The sequence below is a fragment of the Argopecten irradians genome, chromosome 14, assembly GCF_041381155.1.
Source record: "Argopecten irradians isolate NY chromosome 14, Ai_NY, whole genome shotgun sequence".
Lineage (NCBI taxonomy): Eukaryota > Metazoa > Mollusca > Bivalvia > Pectinida > Pectinidae > Argopecten > Argopecten irradians.
The window spans coordinates 6785199-6807679 of record NC_091147.1 but is presented as its reverse complement, the minus strand read 5'-3'; the positions used below and the strand labels follow the sequence as shown (position 1 = coordinate 6807679).

The window sequence follows — 22481 nt, the reverse complement described above, 5'->3', positions numbered from 1 at the left end:
AAACATGACGTTAAAAGTTGTATACTAGAAAACGATGTATACCGAAAGGTAGTCAGGATATCGCTTTAAACCGTTTGGAAGATACCAATATTGACCCTTACAATGTAAATTCTTGTTCCATAATATACATAGCTCTGGTAAACATTAAGCCTTGCATTAGCAAAAAACGTATTGCTGACGTCTGTGTAAAATGTCAATTTATATACTTTAAAACAGTTCTTAATTTTAATTTGCGTAAAATATGATTAACAACTTAAAGTCAAGATGTCGTTATAAAAAGGCACTTTATACTCTGAACTATCGAACGGCCATCTCAAGGTCTTGGGTTACCTGCCGATATTTTTAATTTGTTTATTATATAAGAAATAATGAATTATCACATCTGCCAAATAGTTTCGAACTCATTACATACTTAACGTAAATGTGAAAGAGAGAACTTACTTAGGCATTGTCTGGTGTTTAATACCCTTTCAATCTAATTTTACTGAAATAAAATTTTGTTGAAATTGAAACTGAGTACACTGTAAATGTGATCTTGTCGAGTAAATGCGATCTATACAAACATATGGCGAAATGGATTACGGAACAAAATATTAATTAATGGTATTAATGGCAAAATGTTTAGAATCATTTATAAAACTATCAGGGCATTACGACGAATTCTGCCTTTAATGGTTGAAGGTTCTACGTTAGTCCCTGTGAAAACAGTTTGAGACAAGGAGAACATATTTCATTTTCTTATTTAGTTTATATTTAAATGATATGGAAGAGTATATACTTCGAAGTAATGTTCAGGGAATGACAAATATCTGTACCATAGGGTAACAGGTAAGAAAATTAACTACAAAATTATTTAAAATTGTAATAATGAGTTTCAATTGCAATTGAATGTTTTATTGGTTATTGTAAAAAAATGGAAATGAATGAAATAAATATTGAAGATACAGAAGTAATACGTTTCACTTTGATAAAGCGGATAAAGAAACTGGTGATGACGATCACGAAATTTTAGGCTAATATCTTTCTCGTTTTTACATTTAAATGAACATAATTGATAAATAGTATGAATGTATGAAATTTCAATATTCTTTCTATGGACATAGTATGTTCTGATTTATTGATAACTCTTTAAAACCTATACATCCTTACTGATATGTTATAAGATAAAGATCTTTTCAAATAATTTTCTTCTCAAAAGGTAAATCAATTACTTGGACTAAAAATGTATAAAACTCCTAAACATGAAGGCATATGGAACTTTAGCGAATGATATTCAAAAAGGGAGAATTAAATGATACTATTAGGCATGAACTCTTTATGTTTTAGATTCATAGTGTTTTTTTAAACTAATCATCAATTTTAATAATATTTGAATAATAAATTGATAAGACATATTACATTTTTCGTAGTGAAATATATTTTCCACCTCACTCCTTGAAATATATAACTGGTATTCACCAAGAAACAAGGAATATCCTCTATATATTTGTTTTGAAGAAGGAAAATGTCCGCAGTGTACTACTCAAAGCATAGGTAACGAATTATATTACTTGCTTAAATGTTTATCATTATGTATATATATATGTGTGTCTTTTTTTATAAAATATCAAAGAAATACAATTTCACAAAGCATGACAATTTATTGACTCGTGCCCTATCCGGGCACCCAACCGCCTAGCCAAACATACCTGCGCCTTCTACCACTGCGCCACATCCACGTCCCCAAAAGAGGACGTTTCTATGAAGAAGTGATAGTCGGTTTAATATGCTGACATGATCACTGTGGAAATTGTCAAATTTAATCTTTGGATCAACAACACATAGTGTATATGATACACTGTGTTTAGTAAATATTAAATATCAAAGAAACACAATTTAACAAAGCATGACAATTTATTGACTCGTTCCTATACGGGCCTCGAACTCACGATCCCTTTTTATAGATAGCTTCTTTTGAAAAAGCCAAATATATTGAAATTTAATGAATTAATGAATATCACCAAAATTGGCACTTAAGTATTATAAGTATTTGTATTACAATTATTTACAAACATGTTTTTCCTCCTTCATGATATGTTATGTATTCGTTTGTTTAAATCATTGAACGTTTTCTTAATGATACATAATTATTTCACCATAAACACTTATTGTATATAATCAAAACTTGTGCTCACTGTATACATAAGAAGTGGATAACAGAATCTAACCACATACCATTTTATACAATATTGTAATACATTAGAAGATGTGAAGACACCAACTCTGGAAAGGATTAGATGATAAGTTTACTTACGGATAGGGTGTCTATGGCCAATGTCGATCTAGTCTATTGGTATCTAGATAGTAGTGCGCTTAGTCTACACCATTAGGACAAAGTGAAATTGAAGAAAATGAACTTCCATGCAGGGCATCTATGTCACACACTTCTCACTATTTAACTCTGGTTAGCGCTTGCATTCCCCGAAACCCTTTTGCTTTTAACCACAAATGATTGCGTATATATATATATATATATATATAAATGATAAATTATCTACCAATCGTCTTTGTGCTATGGCATTGTGGTCCCCATAGAGAACTCACCGGGGTAAATATTTTATGCGCATATAACACATTCATTTAAACTGGATTATGTCGTTTCGATATAAAACGACTATATTATAGTAAAGGTGGGAAAACAATGTATGGACAGAGACATTGATACTATTTAAATCTCTGGTATGGAGCTTTAACAAAATGCTGAAATCATAATTTATGTATAAGAGATTGTCCGCTAGATATCTCTCATAAGGCCATACGACCTTGTTTTATACGACTGTGAAGTTGAGCTCATTGAGCGTTTATACGGTATTCTCTAATTGTGTAACAATAATTTTAAGGGAATAACTAATACCCAATACTCTCCGTGTGATAAGGCGAACTTTCAAAGTTAGAATGGTCAGTCTGGGCTTAACTGATCAGATCAAATAATTACAAGCTAAGCAATTAACTTGTATTAATTCTATCAAATCATTAGTCATCCTGGTATCGTAATGTAAAGATACTGTATCTTATTTTCTTATTTCCGCGAGGATAATATTTTCGCGATTTGAAGGGGCATTGTTAGGATCGCGAAAATTTGATTCGAGACATATGGAAAAATGGTTGAATTATATCTACCCTACCATCCATATCGTTCACATATGATTTTCTCGTTTTAGATAAAATTGCGAAAAGTTTGGTCCGCGAAAATAGCAGGCTATACAGTATCTTTGAAGAATGTGATATGAGTCACATTTTTAATCCAAAGATTTCTAGAGTGTCTACTGGATCAAATTGACAATATTCCACAATCTCAAAGAACATGTATATGTAACTGGATAGGAATTCTCTATGCGTCACTAAAATGGTCCCATTAGAAATCGAATTAGAAAACTTTTTGCTCGAATTCTCTCCCAAGGTTGGCTTAATCTTATGGTAAAACTGATCTTTGTTGCCATAGTAACATAGCAATAGGAAATGAAAGATTGTCTAATACATGTACATGTATATATATATTATGGCTCGTTTGAGCCGTCGTTTTACAACTAACTGATTGAACTCGTATATATATTTATAACTTGACAAAGTGTACTTGACTATTTACTCTGACATAGCTGTACAGTGTACCTGTGCTGACTGGTTTGGATGTATAGTTATAACAAAGAAAGATAACTGTCTGTCTAAGGTTGCATCCCTTAGTTGTGGTATAACAGGATTAACTCTATAATGATTGATAGATACAGGCATAGGTTTTATTCCATTATGGCACATACAAGGTAGATACTACTCATCACCAAACAAAATTTATTAGACTCATTATACAATTTATTTTATGTAACAATCAATATACGTTATGGTTAAACTATTAATAAATTATACAAATTAAATATTGTTCGTGTTAAGAACAAATTTTAGCACCATTTGTGTTGAACAAAATTTATCATGATTGAATTTATAAGATTGTTCATTTTACTAATGCAAACTTAAGTCTACACCAATATGTCAAATAACAAAGAGATATCTGACAGAAACATATACAATAGAATGTACATCTAAGGGACACTCATTATTTACAGTGATGATGTTACTTTAACACTTCCTATTACTAAATATTCATACAAAACATTTAAAACATATCGGGTCATATAAAAGTATCGACTAAATGGATGATAAATACGATATGATTTACCGTCCCAAACTAACGTTCATCCTTCTTTATATATACTATAAAAGACTTTCATAAAGGGCTCGCTAAGGGGCCTCGAATAACCTCGAATACCGTCCAGCCTTTATGAACATATCATTACAGCTACAAAGTACGTTTTAATTTGTTGATATTTAATGTGAAGCACACATGGCTAAACTAACGCCGATATCTCTATTCACACTTCAAGTAAACTTTTTTCACATATAACGTATCCAATTTTGTATATGATTATATGATCATCTTGGTCACCGAAGAAGGGTGCCTACAGTAGGCACCTGATTTTGCACACATGACATGGCTAGAGATCGACAGATAAAGGTCTATCCTCCGAGTCCAGCGATAAGACTTCTGAGTTATAAGGACCTGGTAATGAGAAAGATAGCAGTCTCAAGGTCGATTTGAAGACGGAAGGTACATATGTGGAAATATAATGCAAGTATGTCGACATGTCGATTGGTTGTTAATACAATGCATGATAGAATCGGAGTGTTCCCTTCAGCATAAGGTTGGAGAAGGACGAGATAGTTTGGGGCCGTGCGAAATGGCAAGGGTATCACTGGCAGCAAACGATCAACACCGGCACCACAACCAATGCCGTAGTATTGTTTCACAACCAAATGTATGTGTGACGTATCGATAACTAGTACGAGATATGTACTCTGTCACATTCATCAAACAAATGACCAAACACCATACGTTCACAATTTAAAGGTGTGAGTGTGCAAAGAGTTCTATATGGAATGAAAGTCGAAGACCGATGCTCAATGTCAATATTGGCACTAGTACCTCTGAGTGCTGTAAATACTTCACAGTTTCATTAACGGAGAACAATAGCTTGGTTTAGATTTCCTTGTACACTGATTTCTTTACAGTATTTACATTTGTATATATGTAATATTAGAATAACAGTACTTGAGTTCGCTGGTGTTTTGAATTCGTGGATTCAAGGAAAACCGCGAATATAGCAAATAATCACCTCTCCGCGATCATAACCCGATATATACAGCACCATGTTATATCACCTTAACGTTACCACGGTTGTCTAAAACAAAAAGACAGAAATGTTATAACGGAAGTTAGATTGCTTCTCTATACGTGGGTATTTATGGTTAGAGTATTCAGCGTTTGGAGAAGGAAATCAACCATTTCATTTCAGCTTAAAATACAATTAGCTGTATCTTCTGTTTAATTATTTATATTATTTTTGGGTTGATACCATCAATATCTTGATGTAAATAATATTGTCGGCCAGATCATATGGAACCATGTGTAAATTGTAATAATAATTGATTTGTCCTGTATAGTGAATGTTAATGGAGATGTGTACAAATATGTCAATGATGGAATGTTTGCCAAAAAGGCCACATGACCCTTCAATGACAGGATGAGGTCACTCGAGTATTACAAAAGTAGTCCGCGTAAAAACACTGAGATCCTTGTATCAATATCGTGGTTCTCTTAAACTCAAGTCCGGAAGATCGTCCTCGGTGTTCAAGTATAGTTCCTTTAAAGCTGCGTTTGTTTTTGCATCGACAAATGCTGACCTCTCGAAGACTTCGTCATAGAAGTAACCGTCTTCATTCGGCTGGTTAGGTTCTTCGTCGTCGATAGAGAACAAGTTTGCCTCCCGTCTGTTTCCGGGAATATCGATAGATGTTCCGTCGTCATCCAGGGCGCGTTGGCTACTTCCGGATGATAATCTGCGCCTGCGCTGTCGATTCCAAAAGTCGCAAATTCGTGCCATTCTGAAAGTTTTCAAAAGAGTTTATGTTCATAGTACATTGTAGGTTTAGTATAAGCTCTGTATCAGTTCAAAGTTAACACAGTGTATCATAAGGATTCATAACTAAGACCCATAGTACGGGTATGTAGTTATTTCTAGGAACAATGATAACATCTATTAAAGTGTGCTATGTAGTGATTGTATTGGGGACAACCTATCTGAAATGTCATTGTCATTCCGAAAGGTTTGATTATTTTAATAACCAAGGAACAATGTATATACATATTTTTGATAGGCAATTTTACAGGCATGACCAATTAACAGACATGGATATTTTACAAGCATGGTCATTTTAGAGAAATAGGCATTTTACAAAAATGGATATTTAATAAGAATGGACATTTTACAAGCAATTGACAATTTACAAGCAATGTCTTTTTACAAACCATGGCATTTTACAAACGTGGAAATGTTACATTATTAGACATTTTAAAAGTATGATCACCTTACACATGATTAAATAAACTTGGTCATTTTACAAGCATGGTATGTTTGCATACATGATTATTTCCACATGCATAGACATTTTACAAGTACGGCTATTTTATGCATGGATACTTCACAGGCATCGTCATTTCACATGCATGTTTTTTTACAAACATGCAGAGTCATTTTACAAGCATAGACATTTAGCAAGCATGGACATTTTGCAAATAATAAAAAAAAAATATTTTGCAAACATGGTCATATTTTTTTCAAAAACAGGACATTTTATAAGCATGGCCAGTTTACTAGGATATTTAACAAACACGAACATTCGACAAGTATGGACATTTTACAACTGTGGATATTTTGTAAGCATGGCTATTTTTACACACATGTCTATTTCACAAGTGTGGTCATTTTGAAAGCATGGTCATTTGCTAACTTTGAACATTTTGCAAGCATGATATCTTACAAAGCATGGATATTTTTCAAATATGGTTATTTTACAAACATGTACATTTATAAGTATGATCATTTTCCAAGTTTGAACATTTTGAACATGGGCATGTAAGGATGGTAATCTTAAAAGTATGGACAATTACAAAAAGGGGCAGTTTGCAATCATTCATGGTCGTAGTCATTTCTATAAGCATGGTCATTTCATAAACATAGGCGTTTATTTTGGTGGTAATGGTATTTACTAAACTATCCCTGGATCAATAATATGCTGTTATCATAATTAATAATAGAATACCCAGAAGTCGACGTTTTAAGGAAATTTATGATGACGTTTTTCAAACCTACCGTTTTGAGCGGTACAAGTAAGTACAGCCCATCGTTACTATAACAACCACTACAAGTCCGAGTATTGCTATAACAACCGGCATCAGGACACCGCGCGACTCGTCATCTACAAATAGAACAAAAACGAGAGTTACATGCAGTCACATGTACAGATAGGTAGGTTGGAATTTAGCTAATTCAAGACCCTGTTTTTTTCAAATGGTAATGTTGTTTATTAAAAATTAACGACAATCGTCAAATCAACATGAAATAATTCCTTGTAAAACCACATTCTGAATATTTCATTCTTTATCTAGCTATATTCACCAATATTGTGTAACGAAGCATTCCTTATGTTTTCCCATAACAAAACTGGTGCATGGTTGGCTTCTCTTGAGGAAGAGGAACGGAATGAGTTATTGAATGATGCTAGGAAGGAGGGTAGAAAGATCAGGCAAAAGTTTCAGGAGAGATGAAAAGAAATAGAGCACATGCGTTTGAAAAAATTGCGGCAGAAGGAAAAGGAATTGAAAGAGAGAAATTGCGACAATTCAGACAAAAAGAAAAAATGACAAGTGATATACTTTATTTCGGATTGTGGCAGTCAGACACAGATATTGAAGAACACCTAGCAGAAATTTCATCAAATCAGAAGAAATTTCATCAAATCAGGAGAAGCTAAAAGCGGTGAAATCAAAGCTTACATTTTGAAGAAAGGTTCTACAACAAGTGGTCAACGACAAAAACATCTTTTTATTTGCGTTTAGAAACATGAAGTTTGGAAGAGTTGAAAGAAAATTTGAAAACGTTGATCAACGATGCAAAACTGGGTGCATCATCAGAAAAAGACCACAGACATAAGCCTCTTCTTGTGGACAAATGTATAAAGCATGGGTTTGATGACAGGTGGTATGCGGGACGTGTTCTGTCAGTGGTACCAAGTTTCATTGAATGGTACAATGTGAAGTATGAAAATGATCCAGCATTATATGTATACAAACTTCAGGAGGATTATGCAGCTGGTGATCTTGTGATCCTGCCATCATAATTTTTTTAAGTGAAATATCAATTTATACTAATCATGGTGTTGATAGATGTGTGGGGATTGCTCCGCCACTATCAACTATCATTCCTGGAAATGAATGTTTAATATGGAATAATAGAAGTTAACTACGTAAATTCATATCTAATCATTGTGTTGATAGATGTGTGGAGATTGCTCCACCACTTTCAATTACCATCAATGGATCCTTGATACTGAAGTACCTGTGGATATATCAATATATATACTGACCATCATGTATATGTGGTTACAAACTTATGTTCTGGATAACTACAAGTGCAATTGTAAAAGTAAAGAAATTCAGGATGGAGACCTTCATGCTATAATTTTGTGTTTTACAAATTCCTGGAGTACTAGTGTTATTACATGTGGAATATAGGACCTTCAGGATAGAGACCAATGCCAGAAAACAGGAGAGGTTAGATTGGCATGTTGTTGAAGAGTTACAGTTACATGTTGTTGAATCCCACCAATTATTAAAATTGACAAATGAGTTTCATGATACAACAATCCCACCAATGATTAAAATTGACAAATGAGTTTCATGATTCAACAATCCCACCAATGATTAAAATTGACAAATGAGTTTCATGATTCAACAATCCCACCAATGATTAAAATTGACAAATGAGTTTCATGATTCAACAATCCCACCAATGATTAAAATTGACAAATGAGTTTCATGATTCAACAATCCCACCAATGATTAAAATTGACAAATGAGTTTCATGATTCAACAATCCCACCAATGATTAAAATTGACAAATGAGTTTCATGATTCAACAATCCCACCAATGATTAAAATTGACAAATGAGTTTCATGATTCAACAATCTCACCAATGATTAAAATTGACAAATGAGTTTCATAATTCAACAATCCCACCAATGATTAAAATTGACAAATGAGTTTTTATGATTCAACAATTCCACCAATGATTAAAATTGACAAATGAGTTTCATGTTCAACAATCCCACCAATGATTAAAATTGACAAATGAGTTTCATGATTCAACAATCCCACCAATGATTAAAATTGACAAATGAGTTTTATGATTCAACAATCCACCAATGATTAAAATTGACAAATGAGTTTCATGATTCAACAATCCCACCAATGATTAAAATTGACAAATGAGTTTCATGATTCAACAATCCCACCAATGATTAAAATTGACAAATGAGTTTCATGATTCAACAATCCCACCAATGATTAAAATTGACAAATGAGTTTCATGATTCAACAATCCACCAATGATTAAAATGACAAATGAGTTTCATGATTCAACAATCCCACCAATGATTAAAATTGACAAATGAGTTTCATGATTCAACAATCCCACCAATGATTAAAATTGACAAATGAGTTTCATGATTCAACAATCCCACCAATGATTAAAATTGACAAATGAGTTTCATGATTCAACAATCCCACCAATGATTAAAATTGACAAATGAGTTTCATGATTCAACAATCCCACCAATGATTAAAATTGACAAATGAGTTTCATGATTCAACAATCCCACCAATGATTAAAATTGACAAATGAGTTTCATGATTAAACAATCCCACCAATGATTAAAATTGGTAGATTTTACCAATTTGATTTGCACGGTATATTAACATTTGTGTTTTGATGTCCTCAATTTTCCTGAAATGCATGTATGGAGTTTTGAAATGAATATACCTAATATAAATCCATTTATTTGCATTTAAAGAACTGTAGCTACATGTATGTCATCTGCAAGCTGTTTTTTACAAATGTATAATCGTATATTGCATGCATATTTCCCATGTGATAATGTTTACAAAAAAAATTCCCAATTTAAGAAACTGAAAAACAAGATCAGCAATCTTACATACAATATAGTAAGAAGTAGTTGATAGTCTTATTCCATATTAAAATCAAATACAAATTTGATTATCATGACAGACAATAATTCATTCAATTTTGATATGAATATATAAGATGTAAAATTTCATAATGATATTCAATAATTTGCTATAATTCCTGTTTGATTTATTTCCTTGTGACTGGTAAAAACTAAATAAAAACACTCCTTTTACAGGAACACACAACAGGAAGAGGCATATAACTACCAAGAGGTTCACATTGCATCTCAAATCACAAATAAAGGTGAGTTTTTAATGATTTTTATTTTTTTCGCTAATGGACAAAACACTTTTTCATACTTTGTAACTCAAAATTCTAATAACTGTTAATTTTTAATTTGACAAATCTTTCGTTTTAAATTAGGAAATTGTATTCTTGATATTGTTATGAGAAAGGAAAAAATATTTTACTATGTTTAAACTCCCAAAAGATGCAAGGATGCTTTTTTTTTGTTATATCCTTGAAAACACACTTTACACAAGGTGAAATTTCAAAATTTCAAACAGCTGTAAAAAGCTTATTTTGAGAGCTAGAGATATTTAAAAAAGTGTTCTGTTATCAGCAAATGGTAATTATGAAGAAAATATACATTAAAACAACACACATCTTTAAAAATAAATGGTTGGGCATAGCTACCGATACCCTCGAGGCATGAACGAACGATAAAGGTTATTACTCTAATATGATCTCCTATATCAAGGTATCAATATTTTTCTCATCACTTTAAAGCTACTGATTAATTTTTGCTATCGTCTGTTTGACATTGGGATGCTGGTGCTATGCTGCCCTTTTGGAGCCAGACCATCTGGGACGACTTTACATGGGGCGAGTTGTCCTTATCAGTATTTTTTCCACTTGTTTACATATTTTATGGTTACTTCCTTGAAATCATATCGTACAACGTTTCGCATAATTTATATATACAAATATTTTTTATTTGTTTACTTGACTTTGCACAGTTCCATTTTGGTTTTCGGACCCATATGGTAAGGACGTCCTTATATAAACCGAGATCCCCACTGCGGGCGAGTTGACTCATAAGACGTTTTGCCCATCTTTTATTTATAAACTATACGTCTAGCGTTGCACATATGTATTACATAAGCTATATGTATATATATAGAATAAATATAAATCATCATATTTGTAAGGGTATTCCCTTTTTGAACAACCCAGAGGATCGTCCTTACTAGGTAAATGGAATGTTGAGGAGGTGACTGACTGTGATTCCGTCAAGGTAAAAAATATTTACATATTTATTGATTTTCACGCTAGGTTTCAGGGAAAGGATGCTTAGCTTATCGCCTTTTAGGCCTCATTTAATGTTGAACAATAATACTTCTTTAATTGTATAATGACACCAAAACGACCGTAGCTAATTACAAAATCACAAAACCTAGGCGATGTAAACGATCTTGATTGTAAAAAGTCAGTCTTCCTCATTTTACTATCAGCTTTGTATGGTCTGTTCCATACTTCAAGAAAGTTCATTGAGGTTTAACGATTTATTAGTTTGAGTGCGTGTAAGAATTCATTTTAATTTTGATTGCGTATTAGGTAGTATGAAGGAAGTTGGTATCGAACATGGGCTACCCCTTGAAGCACGTTAGCGTTAACGTTGCATAAATGAATATGTTTAATTTGTTGTCAAATGAGTTCATACTCCTGTATACACAGTCAAAATGAAGATCAATCCTACTACCTACATCAATTTTTTGGTTTTAGATAGAATGGAGCTGGTATTTATGGCCGCCATGGATGGTAAGCTAAATACTGCCACAGTACTTAAATTGTGTATACACTAAGGTACATGCGCATTCGTACTTTTTACAAAGCCGACGAAGAAAAAGATGTGATTATGTGACTAATTGTAACCAATTGGTATTTACACCAGTTGATTATAACTGATACATGGACCAGATAATTAGTTATAGTTTATACAATAATGGACCTATCAGAGTGACCAATGACCAGTTTAGTCGTTTTATGGGTCTAGGTCAATCTCAAATTGGTTTTTGATCTAGACCCCTAATACGTCTAAAGATGCATTGGCACTATGATGTGCTCATAACAATAGGAACTGTGACTAATTCTCAGATCTCTATGACACCTGCTACTTACCGGTAGTTCCCGCCATGTGTGACGTAGTTGAGTTGAAGGATACACTCGATGTAACGCCAGGTTTAGTTGTGTCATTTGTGGTCGGAACCGACATGGAGACTACCAGTTCAGATCTCAGGACTGTAAAGCATGAATCAGTCAGTTAGCAATACATGTTCAGTATTCTACGGATTACTGAGATGGCCGTGTAGTTTAAGGGTGTAGGCATTTTAAAGGGACAATGCAGTCTAAGAGTACATTAAAAGTTTTCAGATTTGAACGATGTTTCGACGTTTATTTTGAGTGAACTTCAGTATTCTGGACAACTTCGTGTGTATAGAATGACATGTGTACAAGTTCTTCCTTGTCCATATTAAATGAGGCTTGTGATAGTGGTACTTGTTCCCATTTCGTATTCGAGGTACGTGCAATAAAAATTTGATTTTTCAATCTCCTGCCAATTACAAGCTACTGCTACGTGTAAGCATCTGACGAAATGTTTGAACGAAGGAAGGTGATGGGGCCTTTGTATGTCTACACACTTGGTTCATGTACATTTAGCATTTTACAGATTGCAATATCGATTTTCTCAAGTATCCGATTGAACTAAAGATTTCTGTATTATCCACAAACAAGTACCTGTTTTATGTATTAATGATGTTTACGTAAAGGGTTTAATATCAATATAGGGACAAATACTGGGATGCATTGTCAGCATACCGATCTTAATTACTGTTAGTATACGGTAGATATACATGTATATAGCATACATAGAGTATATACAATGTAGATCAACTTTTTCAAAATAATAGATAAATCATGAAATACACAGTAGATGTACATAGATATTGAGTAAATCTATCAAAACAGACAAAGTTGATATAAAAGATACAATACCTAAAATGTCATTTAAAATTGTATAAACAAATGTACATGTACATGGATTTTGTCAAATACACTTTGCGAATTCAAGCAGATATTTTTATACAGGCTTAGCCTATTATTCTATTCTATTGGCAGTACCATTATGCATATTAATGAGATTTGTTGAATTGAACGATAGAGTACATGTATAGTAACAGGTCAAGGACTTTCAAACTGGTTCTATAAAGCTAACAATGCTCACACCATGTGGTTCAGAATGTCAATTCTTGTGTTTTTCATGGACGACCGACATTTCCGTTTCTTGCCACTGTAACAATATCTGGTGTACCTACCTTAATAGCTGTAATGTTGTTTCTGTGGACATTCCGGATATATAATCTGGCTTTTGTTCTTCAAATGCATCAATGTCTCTTCGATAGGTAAGGTTAGATCACTCTCACATGACTTTGGTGTCCATATTTAAAAGTCTGTGGTAAGCTTATACCTTACATCCATCCATGCATATCAAAGTGTAAGTAGGCTGGTAGTTACGGTCATTTGGTCATGATCAGCTTCTGAAACTTACATACTAGGGTGTATTGTCCCTCCGCCCCTAAAATGTCCAGGGTTATACAGGTAGACAACACAGGTAAGTACAGGTGTGCAAGTACATACAGGCCGATTCCGGTACAAGGTACACTATTTACATAGAGATAACGCTACACACCTGTAATACTGCTACTACAGGTGTAACAAACATATCATCGATCTTTATCCTTATCTCTTCATATAATTATGCGTTTTTCTTATTTTGTTCAATTGATAATCATGCATGTATATCATTAAGTTTCAAGGAAAAACGAACAACTTTACCATGACATAAACATAATAAAAGCGAAATGCTTTTCATACAAATATACATGTAGATGCACAATTTAATGATTCATTTGATGACGCAATAGTTGTGATGATGTCATATTTAATGTTAATGAAAATAAATGATCGGCTTTGTTTAAAGATGACATTCGTCATTAGAACAATAAGTGGTGTTTAATCATGTATATATATATATATATGTCTAATTAACACAAAAAATAATAATAATAAAATAATTTATTTTGTCTTTGGTGCATGCGCAATCAGTACTCCATTCCATATAGGATATAGTGCCACGGATTTTTTTGGGATGTAATTATTTTTTTATATTTTTAACTTGAAATAAAATTAGAAGCTCAAACTTTTCAATGGTGGCAATGGTGTAAATAAGTACTTTTTGTAACTTAAGAAAAATACTAAATCATCTGCTCCTGTTTTGATAGTGAAAACATACCAATTGTCAGCGGCGGAGCATCTTTAATGTGCATATTTCTTATGTATAAGACGGATCGAAAATTTAATAAAACTTTTCGGAATTAAAGTTTGTAAATACAAATAAATAAATAAATAAAATATATATAAATTAATACCTCCGTGTTTGCTTAATAACAGTAGATGCATATTTAATTTAATAGAATGTCGTAGAAATTCTGTAACAAAACTCCGTCTTTCGGTTCATAACAGATACATGTATCAATGAAAGTATTGAACGAGATGATATAATATTATCTTGAAACTGTATAATCTCTGGAATAGAAGACATTTGTCCATTTTTCAGATATGCGGAAAAATACAATAAAACCTACTAAGTTATTGAATTGTTTAATACACATACACTGTGCATATGCATGTAACTTACAGATTTTAATTTTATTGAAAATATATGATTGAGGTAAACAACAATACATTCAAACAATCGTCCTCAATGTACAGGGAGAAAATATAGTTCAAACTGTACAATTGTCTCTTTTCCAAATCTTCGACCACTCGGTACATAGTAACAAAAACCAAGCTAGGTGAAATTGTCTTCACAATGTACTATTTTCCGTGTTGATATATATAATGTATATGTTTAATCTGCATATACATTTGTATGAGAACGCATGTTGATGACATACACAGAAATCTAAACACATATATTCACTGCGAAAATATATTCATCGTATTTTTGTAAGATAAATCACGACTTAAAAGATGTAAAATCGAAAACAAAAACATAAAATAATGACAATTATGCGCGGAGAAGGAATTCTTGTATATATACACATGTAATAGTTGGTGATGCAGATGACGTGAAGTGAAACAAATCCAAATCTATAAAATCATCGGGAAAGCCTAAACTTGTTACCATGGTACCATATTTTGAGAATAACATTGGGAACATTGAAAAAAAATCAAAAGTATTAACTTTACATTTAAATCAAAGAACTGCATTGGTACAAACTCATCATACCAGAGATTTAATTATATTTAAAACTCTGATTATACTAGTACTATAATCTAAGTTGAAACTGCTGATCACGATGCAAGGGAAGTAACTCTGATTAAATTAATAAATGCGGAAGCAAACCGGATATGGACGACCGTGCAGCATGACTGACTACGATATCGGTGTCGTACCGACAGGTGAGGTGTTACTATTCCGGGACAGACACGGATACCAAACACAGGTATGGCATCATCTTTGATACTCTCGATTGTAACGATTTGTCAGAGTACCAATTTGTTGACGTTATGGATCTGGACGTTGTAACAGAAACATGATGCTGAACTCGCTATCAGTTCATCATTATAGGAGACTGTCGTAATAGTGAAAGTAGGTTATATGGCTTCATCACTATAGGGAGAAAAGTATTTGTGATTTGCCTCTTGTGTTTATTAAGACAAACACAACATTAGCTAGCTTAAGTTGATTTTATAATGGAGAAATTTTTTGAAAACAATCAAACGCTAACATAGTGTTATATATTGAACAAATATAGTACATTGATGCCTGACGATACACATGTATATATTAAAGTGGTCTTATAATTAAATGCTATTTATATGTTTACAAAGAAACACACCAGGATGTATAAAATATGTGTATACTTACATGTATATTTAATGTAACTTTGGGTATTTTATATATGTATCGAAAGAAAAAAAATGGATGACATTTAACAAACATAAATTATTGATACAATATGTATCTAAATGCTTATATACAAGTCAAGAAAAAATGCATGAGTCCATATGGAGTTAAATATGTAGGAAAATAAAATGCGATGACCTAAATAATGAGAGTGTTTGATATAGAAAAACAAAGCTTGATCAACAATACTTTTGTTGTACTTTTGCAAATGTGTTTGCAATAAATATCAATTTCATCAGCAACTTTTGTATCATTTATTATATATATTTTATCAGTGTCTCAAAATGTAATACATAAAATTATAATTCACTAGATTAAAATAAATAGGTGTTATATATAAACAGTATCATAAACAATATACACATGTACAATGTATAGACAAATGTTGATCACATAATTTCAATAATAAGAGACATTCAATGCTAAAAAAGTAATATGAATTATTAAGAGGCAGACTGGATACAGACTTATAGTATTATTTGTCAGAATATCTGTTAAATATTAAAAGGATATACCAATATACATGTAGTGAAGAATTCTGCTGAGATTTAGTTTTGTCAACAACTTTGGGTCTGATGGCTATATTTATTTATAAGCAATTGGAATACATACTTTAAAAATAGTTGTATTTATCAATAATCTACTTGAAATTAATTAATCAAAAAAATTTGTTTTATCACATTGTCAAATATTTACAATATCTTAAAGATGCTCCACTGCCGATATAGCATAAATGATATTCATTCAATAATTTGTATTTAATTGTGTGCATATATATCAGAATCTAATTACAATTGTAACACAAAAAATAATATGAAAATAATATATTTCGCCTTTGGTACATTCACAATTAGTACTTCATTCTATATAAGATATAGTGCCACAGAATATTTTCCGAATGCAATTAATTATTTTTCATATTTTTAACTTGAAGTAAAATTAAACTCAAACTTTTCATTGTTTGAAGTGTTGTAAAGTTACTTTTTGAACTGAAGAGAAATACTTAATTGTCTGCTGCTGTTTTTGATAGCAAAAAAATACCATTTGTCAGCGATGACTCACCTTTAATTATAAACCTGAAATAGTAAATAAAATATATGTTAATCTATGTTGAATAACATAATTAATTATGTAACAACAGATTGATCTACACATACAAAATAGACATACAGATATAATGAAAAGGATAGATTTTACAAACTAAGGATCAATAAAAATGTTTTTCATTTGCTTCAAAATTATTGTCTCTTTCTTTTTAAATATTAAAACAGAGACTGTTAAAAGTCCTTAAAAAGATGTACACATCATGATCAATGATCATAAACCTAGAATTACCAAAAGAAAAGCTATAGAGTTTAAGTGAGTGCAAGAAATGAAATATAACATGATAACTTACCATAAATTTTGGGGGGAGGACTAGTGGGACAATTAACTTATATAATCACCATACATTGATAATCTATTTCCTCATTTATTTGCATATATATTATTGCTGTGATATTTTGCTAAAAATTATCGTTATATGAATTCAATATTTCCTCATGAATAACAGTATAAAAAACATCTGTTAAAATGTATTTTTTATTCATAATGTTGATTTCATCGAATTAAAACATATACAACCATAATATTATATCACATTGATTTATTGTGCTTCATCCATTGCTATGCCCCATCCATCGTCCAATGTTCATATAAACATTACACGTACATTCAAATGACTTTCTGTCAATAACTGAAAGGCCTAATAGAGACCTGATATTAGACATGTAACATACTGGGTGATATGTGTAACCTTGATCTTCATTCACAGTGTTCTTATAGGCTTAACTTTTTAAAATAAATTTTTGGCGGTGGAGCATCTTTAAGATTTGGCCTGAAGCATGATCATTGATGGGCTGAAGGGCTACCATTAATTTGATCTGATAATATGAAAGACCTTGAATGACCTTCATTCAAGTTCACAGGGGTCAAATAGTCTAAAATTGCAGTTATGAATGGCTACCAAGATTATTCAGATGGATGACCTTGACCTTTATTTAAGGTCACAGAAGTCTTTAAAAGTCTTCTTTTCAATTACTAATAGATTTAGACCTGACATATTAGGCATGTATATAACATGCTGGGACTAAGGGATAAATAACCAAATTTGTTCATATGAATGACCTCGAGATTCATTCAAGGTTACAAGAGTCAAATAGCTTAAAATCTAAATTAAAAGACTTCTTGTAAATTATGTACTCTATACTCTACTCTAGTACTGCCATACTCTAATATCCGACTTGTCAGATGCATGGATGAAGTGTTAATATGCTTATTCAGCATTTTGGCCTTTTTGACATACACAGGACACTTGTATTTCATCTTAGGATTTTTCTAGTACTGTATACTTCTATGTATTATGTACTAGTATCATCTGATGACTGTTAGGCCCATGGGCCTCTTGTTCTAGTACTGTATACTTCTATGAATTATGTACTAGTATCATCTGATGACTGTTAGACCCATGGGCCTCTTGTTCTAGTACTGTATACTTCTATGTATTATGTACTAGTATCATCTGATGACTGTTAAGGCCCATGGGCCTCTTGTTCTAGTACTGTATACTTCTATGTATTATGTACTAGTATCATCTGATGACTGTTAATTAAGGTCCATGGGCCTCTTGTTCTAGTACTGTATATTTCTATGTATTATGTACTAGTATCATCTGATGACTGTTAAGGCCCATGGGCCTCTTGTTCTAGTACTGTATACTTCTATGTATTATGTACTAGTATCATCTGATGACTGTTAAGGCCCATGGGCATCTTGTTCTAGTACTTATATACTTCTATGAATTATGTACTAGTATCATCTGATGACTGTTAAGGTCCATGGGCCTCTTGTTCTAGTGCTGTATACTTCTATGTATTATGTACTAGTATCATCTGATGACTGTTAAGGTCCATGGGTCTCTTGTTCTAGTACTGTATACTTCTATGAATTATGTACTAGTATCATCTGATGACTGTTAATTAAGGCCCATGGGCCTCTTGTTCTAGTACTGTATATTTCTATGAATTATGTACTAGTATCATCTGATGACTGTTAAGGCCCATGGGCCTCTTGTTCTAGTGCTGTGTATACTTCTATGTATTATGTACCAGTATCATCTGATGACTGTTAAGGCCCATGGTATCTTGTTCTAGTACTGTATACTTCTATGAATTATGTACTAGTATCATCTGATGACTGTTAAGGCCCATGGGCCTCTTGTTCTAGTACTGTATACTTCTATGAATTATGTACTAGTATCATCTGATCACTGTTAAGGCCCATGGGCCTCTTGTTCTAGTACTGTATACTTCTATGTATTATGTACTAGTATCATCTGATGACTGTTAAGGCCCATGGGCCTCTTGTTCTAGTACTGTATACTTCTATGAATTATGTACTAGTATCATCTGATGACTGTTAAGGCCCATGGGCCTCTTGTTCTAGTACTGTATACTTCTATGTATTATGTACTAGTATCATCTGATGACTGTTAAGGCCCATGGGCCTCTTGTTCTAGTACTGTATACTTCTATGAATTATGTACTAGTATCATCTGATGACTGTTAAGGCCCATGGGCCTCTTGTTCTAGTACTGTATACTTCTATGTATTATGTACTAGTATCATCTGATGACTGTTAAGGCCCATGGGCCTCTTGTTCTAGTACTGTATACTTCTATGTATTATGTACTAGTATCATCCGATGACTGTTAAGGCCCATGGGCCTCTTGTTCAATTACTGTATACTTCTATGTATTATGTACTAGTATCATCTGATGACTGTTAAGGCCCATGGGCCTCTTGTTCTAGTACTGTATACTTCTATGTATTATGTACTAGTATCATCTGATGACTGTTAGGCCCATGGGCCTCTTGTTCTAGTACTGTATACTTCTATGTATTATGTACTAGTATCATCTGATGACTGTTAAGGCCCATGGGCCTCTTGTTCTAGTACTGTATACTTCTATGAATTATGTACTAGTATCATCTGATGACTGTTAATTAAGGCCCATGGGCCTCTTGTTCTAGTACTGTATACTTCTATGTATTATGTACTAGTATCATCTGATGACTGTTAAGGCCCATGGGCCTCTTGTTCTAGTACTGTATACTTCTATGAATTATGTACTAGTATCATCTGATGACTGTTAGACCCATGGGCCTCTTGTTCTAGTACTGTATACTTCTATGTATTATGTACTAGTATCATCTGATGACTGTTAAGGCCCATGGGCCTCTTGTTCTAGTACTGTATACTTCTATGAATTATGTACTAGTATCATCTGATGACTGTTAAGGCCCATGGGCCTCTTGTTCTAGTACTGTATACTTCTATGTATTATGTACTAGTATCATCTGATGACTGTTAATTAAGGCCCATGGGCCTCTTGTTCAAGTACTGTATACTTCTATGAATTATGTACTAGTATCATCTGATGACTGTTAATTAAGGCCCATGGGCCTCTTGTTCTAGTACTGTATACTTCTATGAATTATGTACTAGTATCATCTGATGACTGTTAAGGCCCATGGGCCTCTTGTTCTAGTACTGTATACTTCTATGAATTATGTACTAGTATCATCTGATGACTGTTAGGGCCCATGGGCCTCTTGTTCTAGTACTGTATACTTCTATGTATTATGTACTAGTATCATCTGATGACTGTTAATTAAGGCCCATGGGCCTCTTGTTCTAGTACTGTATACTTCTATGTATTATGTACTAGTATCATCTGATGACTGTTAAGGCCCATGGGCCTCTTGTTCTAGTACTGTATACTTCTATGTATTATGTACTAGTATCATCTGATGACTGTTAATTAAGGCCCATGGGCCTCTTGTTCTAGTACTGTATACTTCTATGTATTATGTACTAGTATCATCTGATGACTGTTAGACCCATGGGCCTCTTGTTCTAGTACTGTATACTTCTATGTATTATGTACTAGTATCATCTGATGACTGTTAAGGCCCATGGGCCTCTTGTTCAAGTACTGTATACTTCTATGTATTATGTACTAGTATCATCTGATGACTGTTAAGGCCCATGGGCCTCTTGTTCTAGTACTGTATACTTCTATGAATTATGTACTAGTATCATCTGATGACTGTTAAGGCCCATGGGCCTCTTGTTCTAGTACTGTATACTTCTATGTATTATGTACTAGTATCATCTGATGACTGTTAAGGCCCATGGGCCTCTTGTTCTAGTACTGTATACTTCTATGTATTATGTACTAGTATCATCCGATGACTGTTAAGGCCCATGGGCCTCTTGTTCAATTACTGTATACTTCTATGAATTATGTACTAGTATCATCTGATGACTGTTAAGGCCCATGGGCCTCTTGTTCTAGTACTGTATACTTCTATATATTATGTACTAGTATTATCTGATGACTGTTAAGGCCCATGGGCCTCTTGTTCTAGTACTGTATACTTCTATGAATTATGTACTAGTATCATCTGATGACTGTTAGACCCATGGGCCTCTTGTTCTAGTACTGTATACTTCTATGTATTATGTACTAGTATCATCTGATGACTGTTAAGGCCCATGGGCCTCTTGTTCTAGTACTGTATACTTCTATGTATTATGTACTAGTATCATCTGATGACTGTTAAGGCCCATGGGCCTCTTGTTCTAGTACTGTATACTTCTATGTATTATGTACTAGTATCATCTGATGACTGTTAAGGCCCATGGGCCTCTTGTTCTAGTACTGTATATTCTATGTATTATGTACTAGTATCATCTGATGACTATTAAGGCCCATGGGCCTCTTGGTCAATTACTGTATACTTCTATGTATTATGTACTAGTATCATCTGATGACTGTTAATTAAGGCCCATGGGCCTCTTGTTCTAGTACTGTGTACTTCTATGTATTATGTACTAGTATCATCTGATGACTGTTAATTAAGGCCCATGGGCCTCTTGTTCTAGTACTGTATACTTCTATGTATTATGTACTAGTATCATCTGATGACTGTTAAGGCCCATGGGCCTCTTGTTCTAGTACTGTATACTTCTATGTATTATGTACTAGTATCATCTGATGACTGTTAATTAAGGCCCATGGGCCTCTTGTTCTAGTACTGTATACTTCTATGAATTATGTACTAGTATCATCTGATGACTGTTAAGGCCCATGGGCCTCTTGTTCTAGTACTGTATACTTCTATGTATTATGTACTAGTATCATCTGATGACTGTTAAGGCCCATGGGCCTCTTGTTCTAGTACTGTATACTTCTATGTATTATGTACTAGTATCATCTGATGACTGT

General features: G+C 33.0%; 2 protein-coding genes across 4 annotated transcripts in view; one reads left to right on the top strand and one right to left on the bottom strand.

The window, feature by feature from the left end:
- Positions 1-3808: 3808 nt before the first annotated feature.
- LOC138307576 (uncharacterized) lies at positions 3809-13846 on the bottom strand. Its single transcript, XM_069248377.1, has 4 exons — positions 13494-13846; positions 12298-12417; positions 7242-7347; positions 3809-5973 (listed from the first exon to the last, which is right to left on the bottom strand). Exons 2-4 carry the CDS (start codon positions 12389-12391, stop codon positions 5670-5672), a joined length of 504 nt encoding a protein of 167 aa, XP_069104478.1. The 5' UTR covers positions 12392-12417; positions 13494-13846; the 3' UTR covers positions 3809-5669.
- Positions 10375-22481, top strand: part of LOC138307575 (sodium/hydrogen exchanger 4-like) — a 43922-nt gene continuing 31815 nt past the window's right edge. Inside the window, exon 1 of one of the 3 annotated variants that reach the window (XM_069248376.1) lies at positions 10375-10419. The gene's annotated coding sequence lies outside the window, so the exon portion shown is untranslated. The other 2 variants (XM_069248374.1, XM_069248375.1) reach the window with 2 other exon arrangements.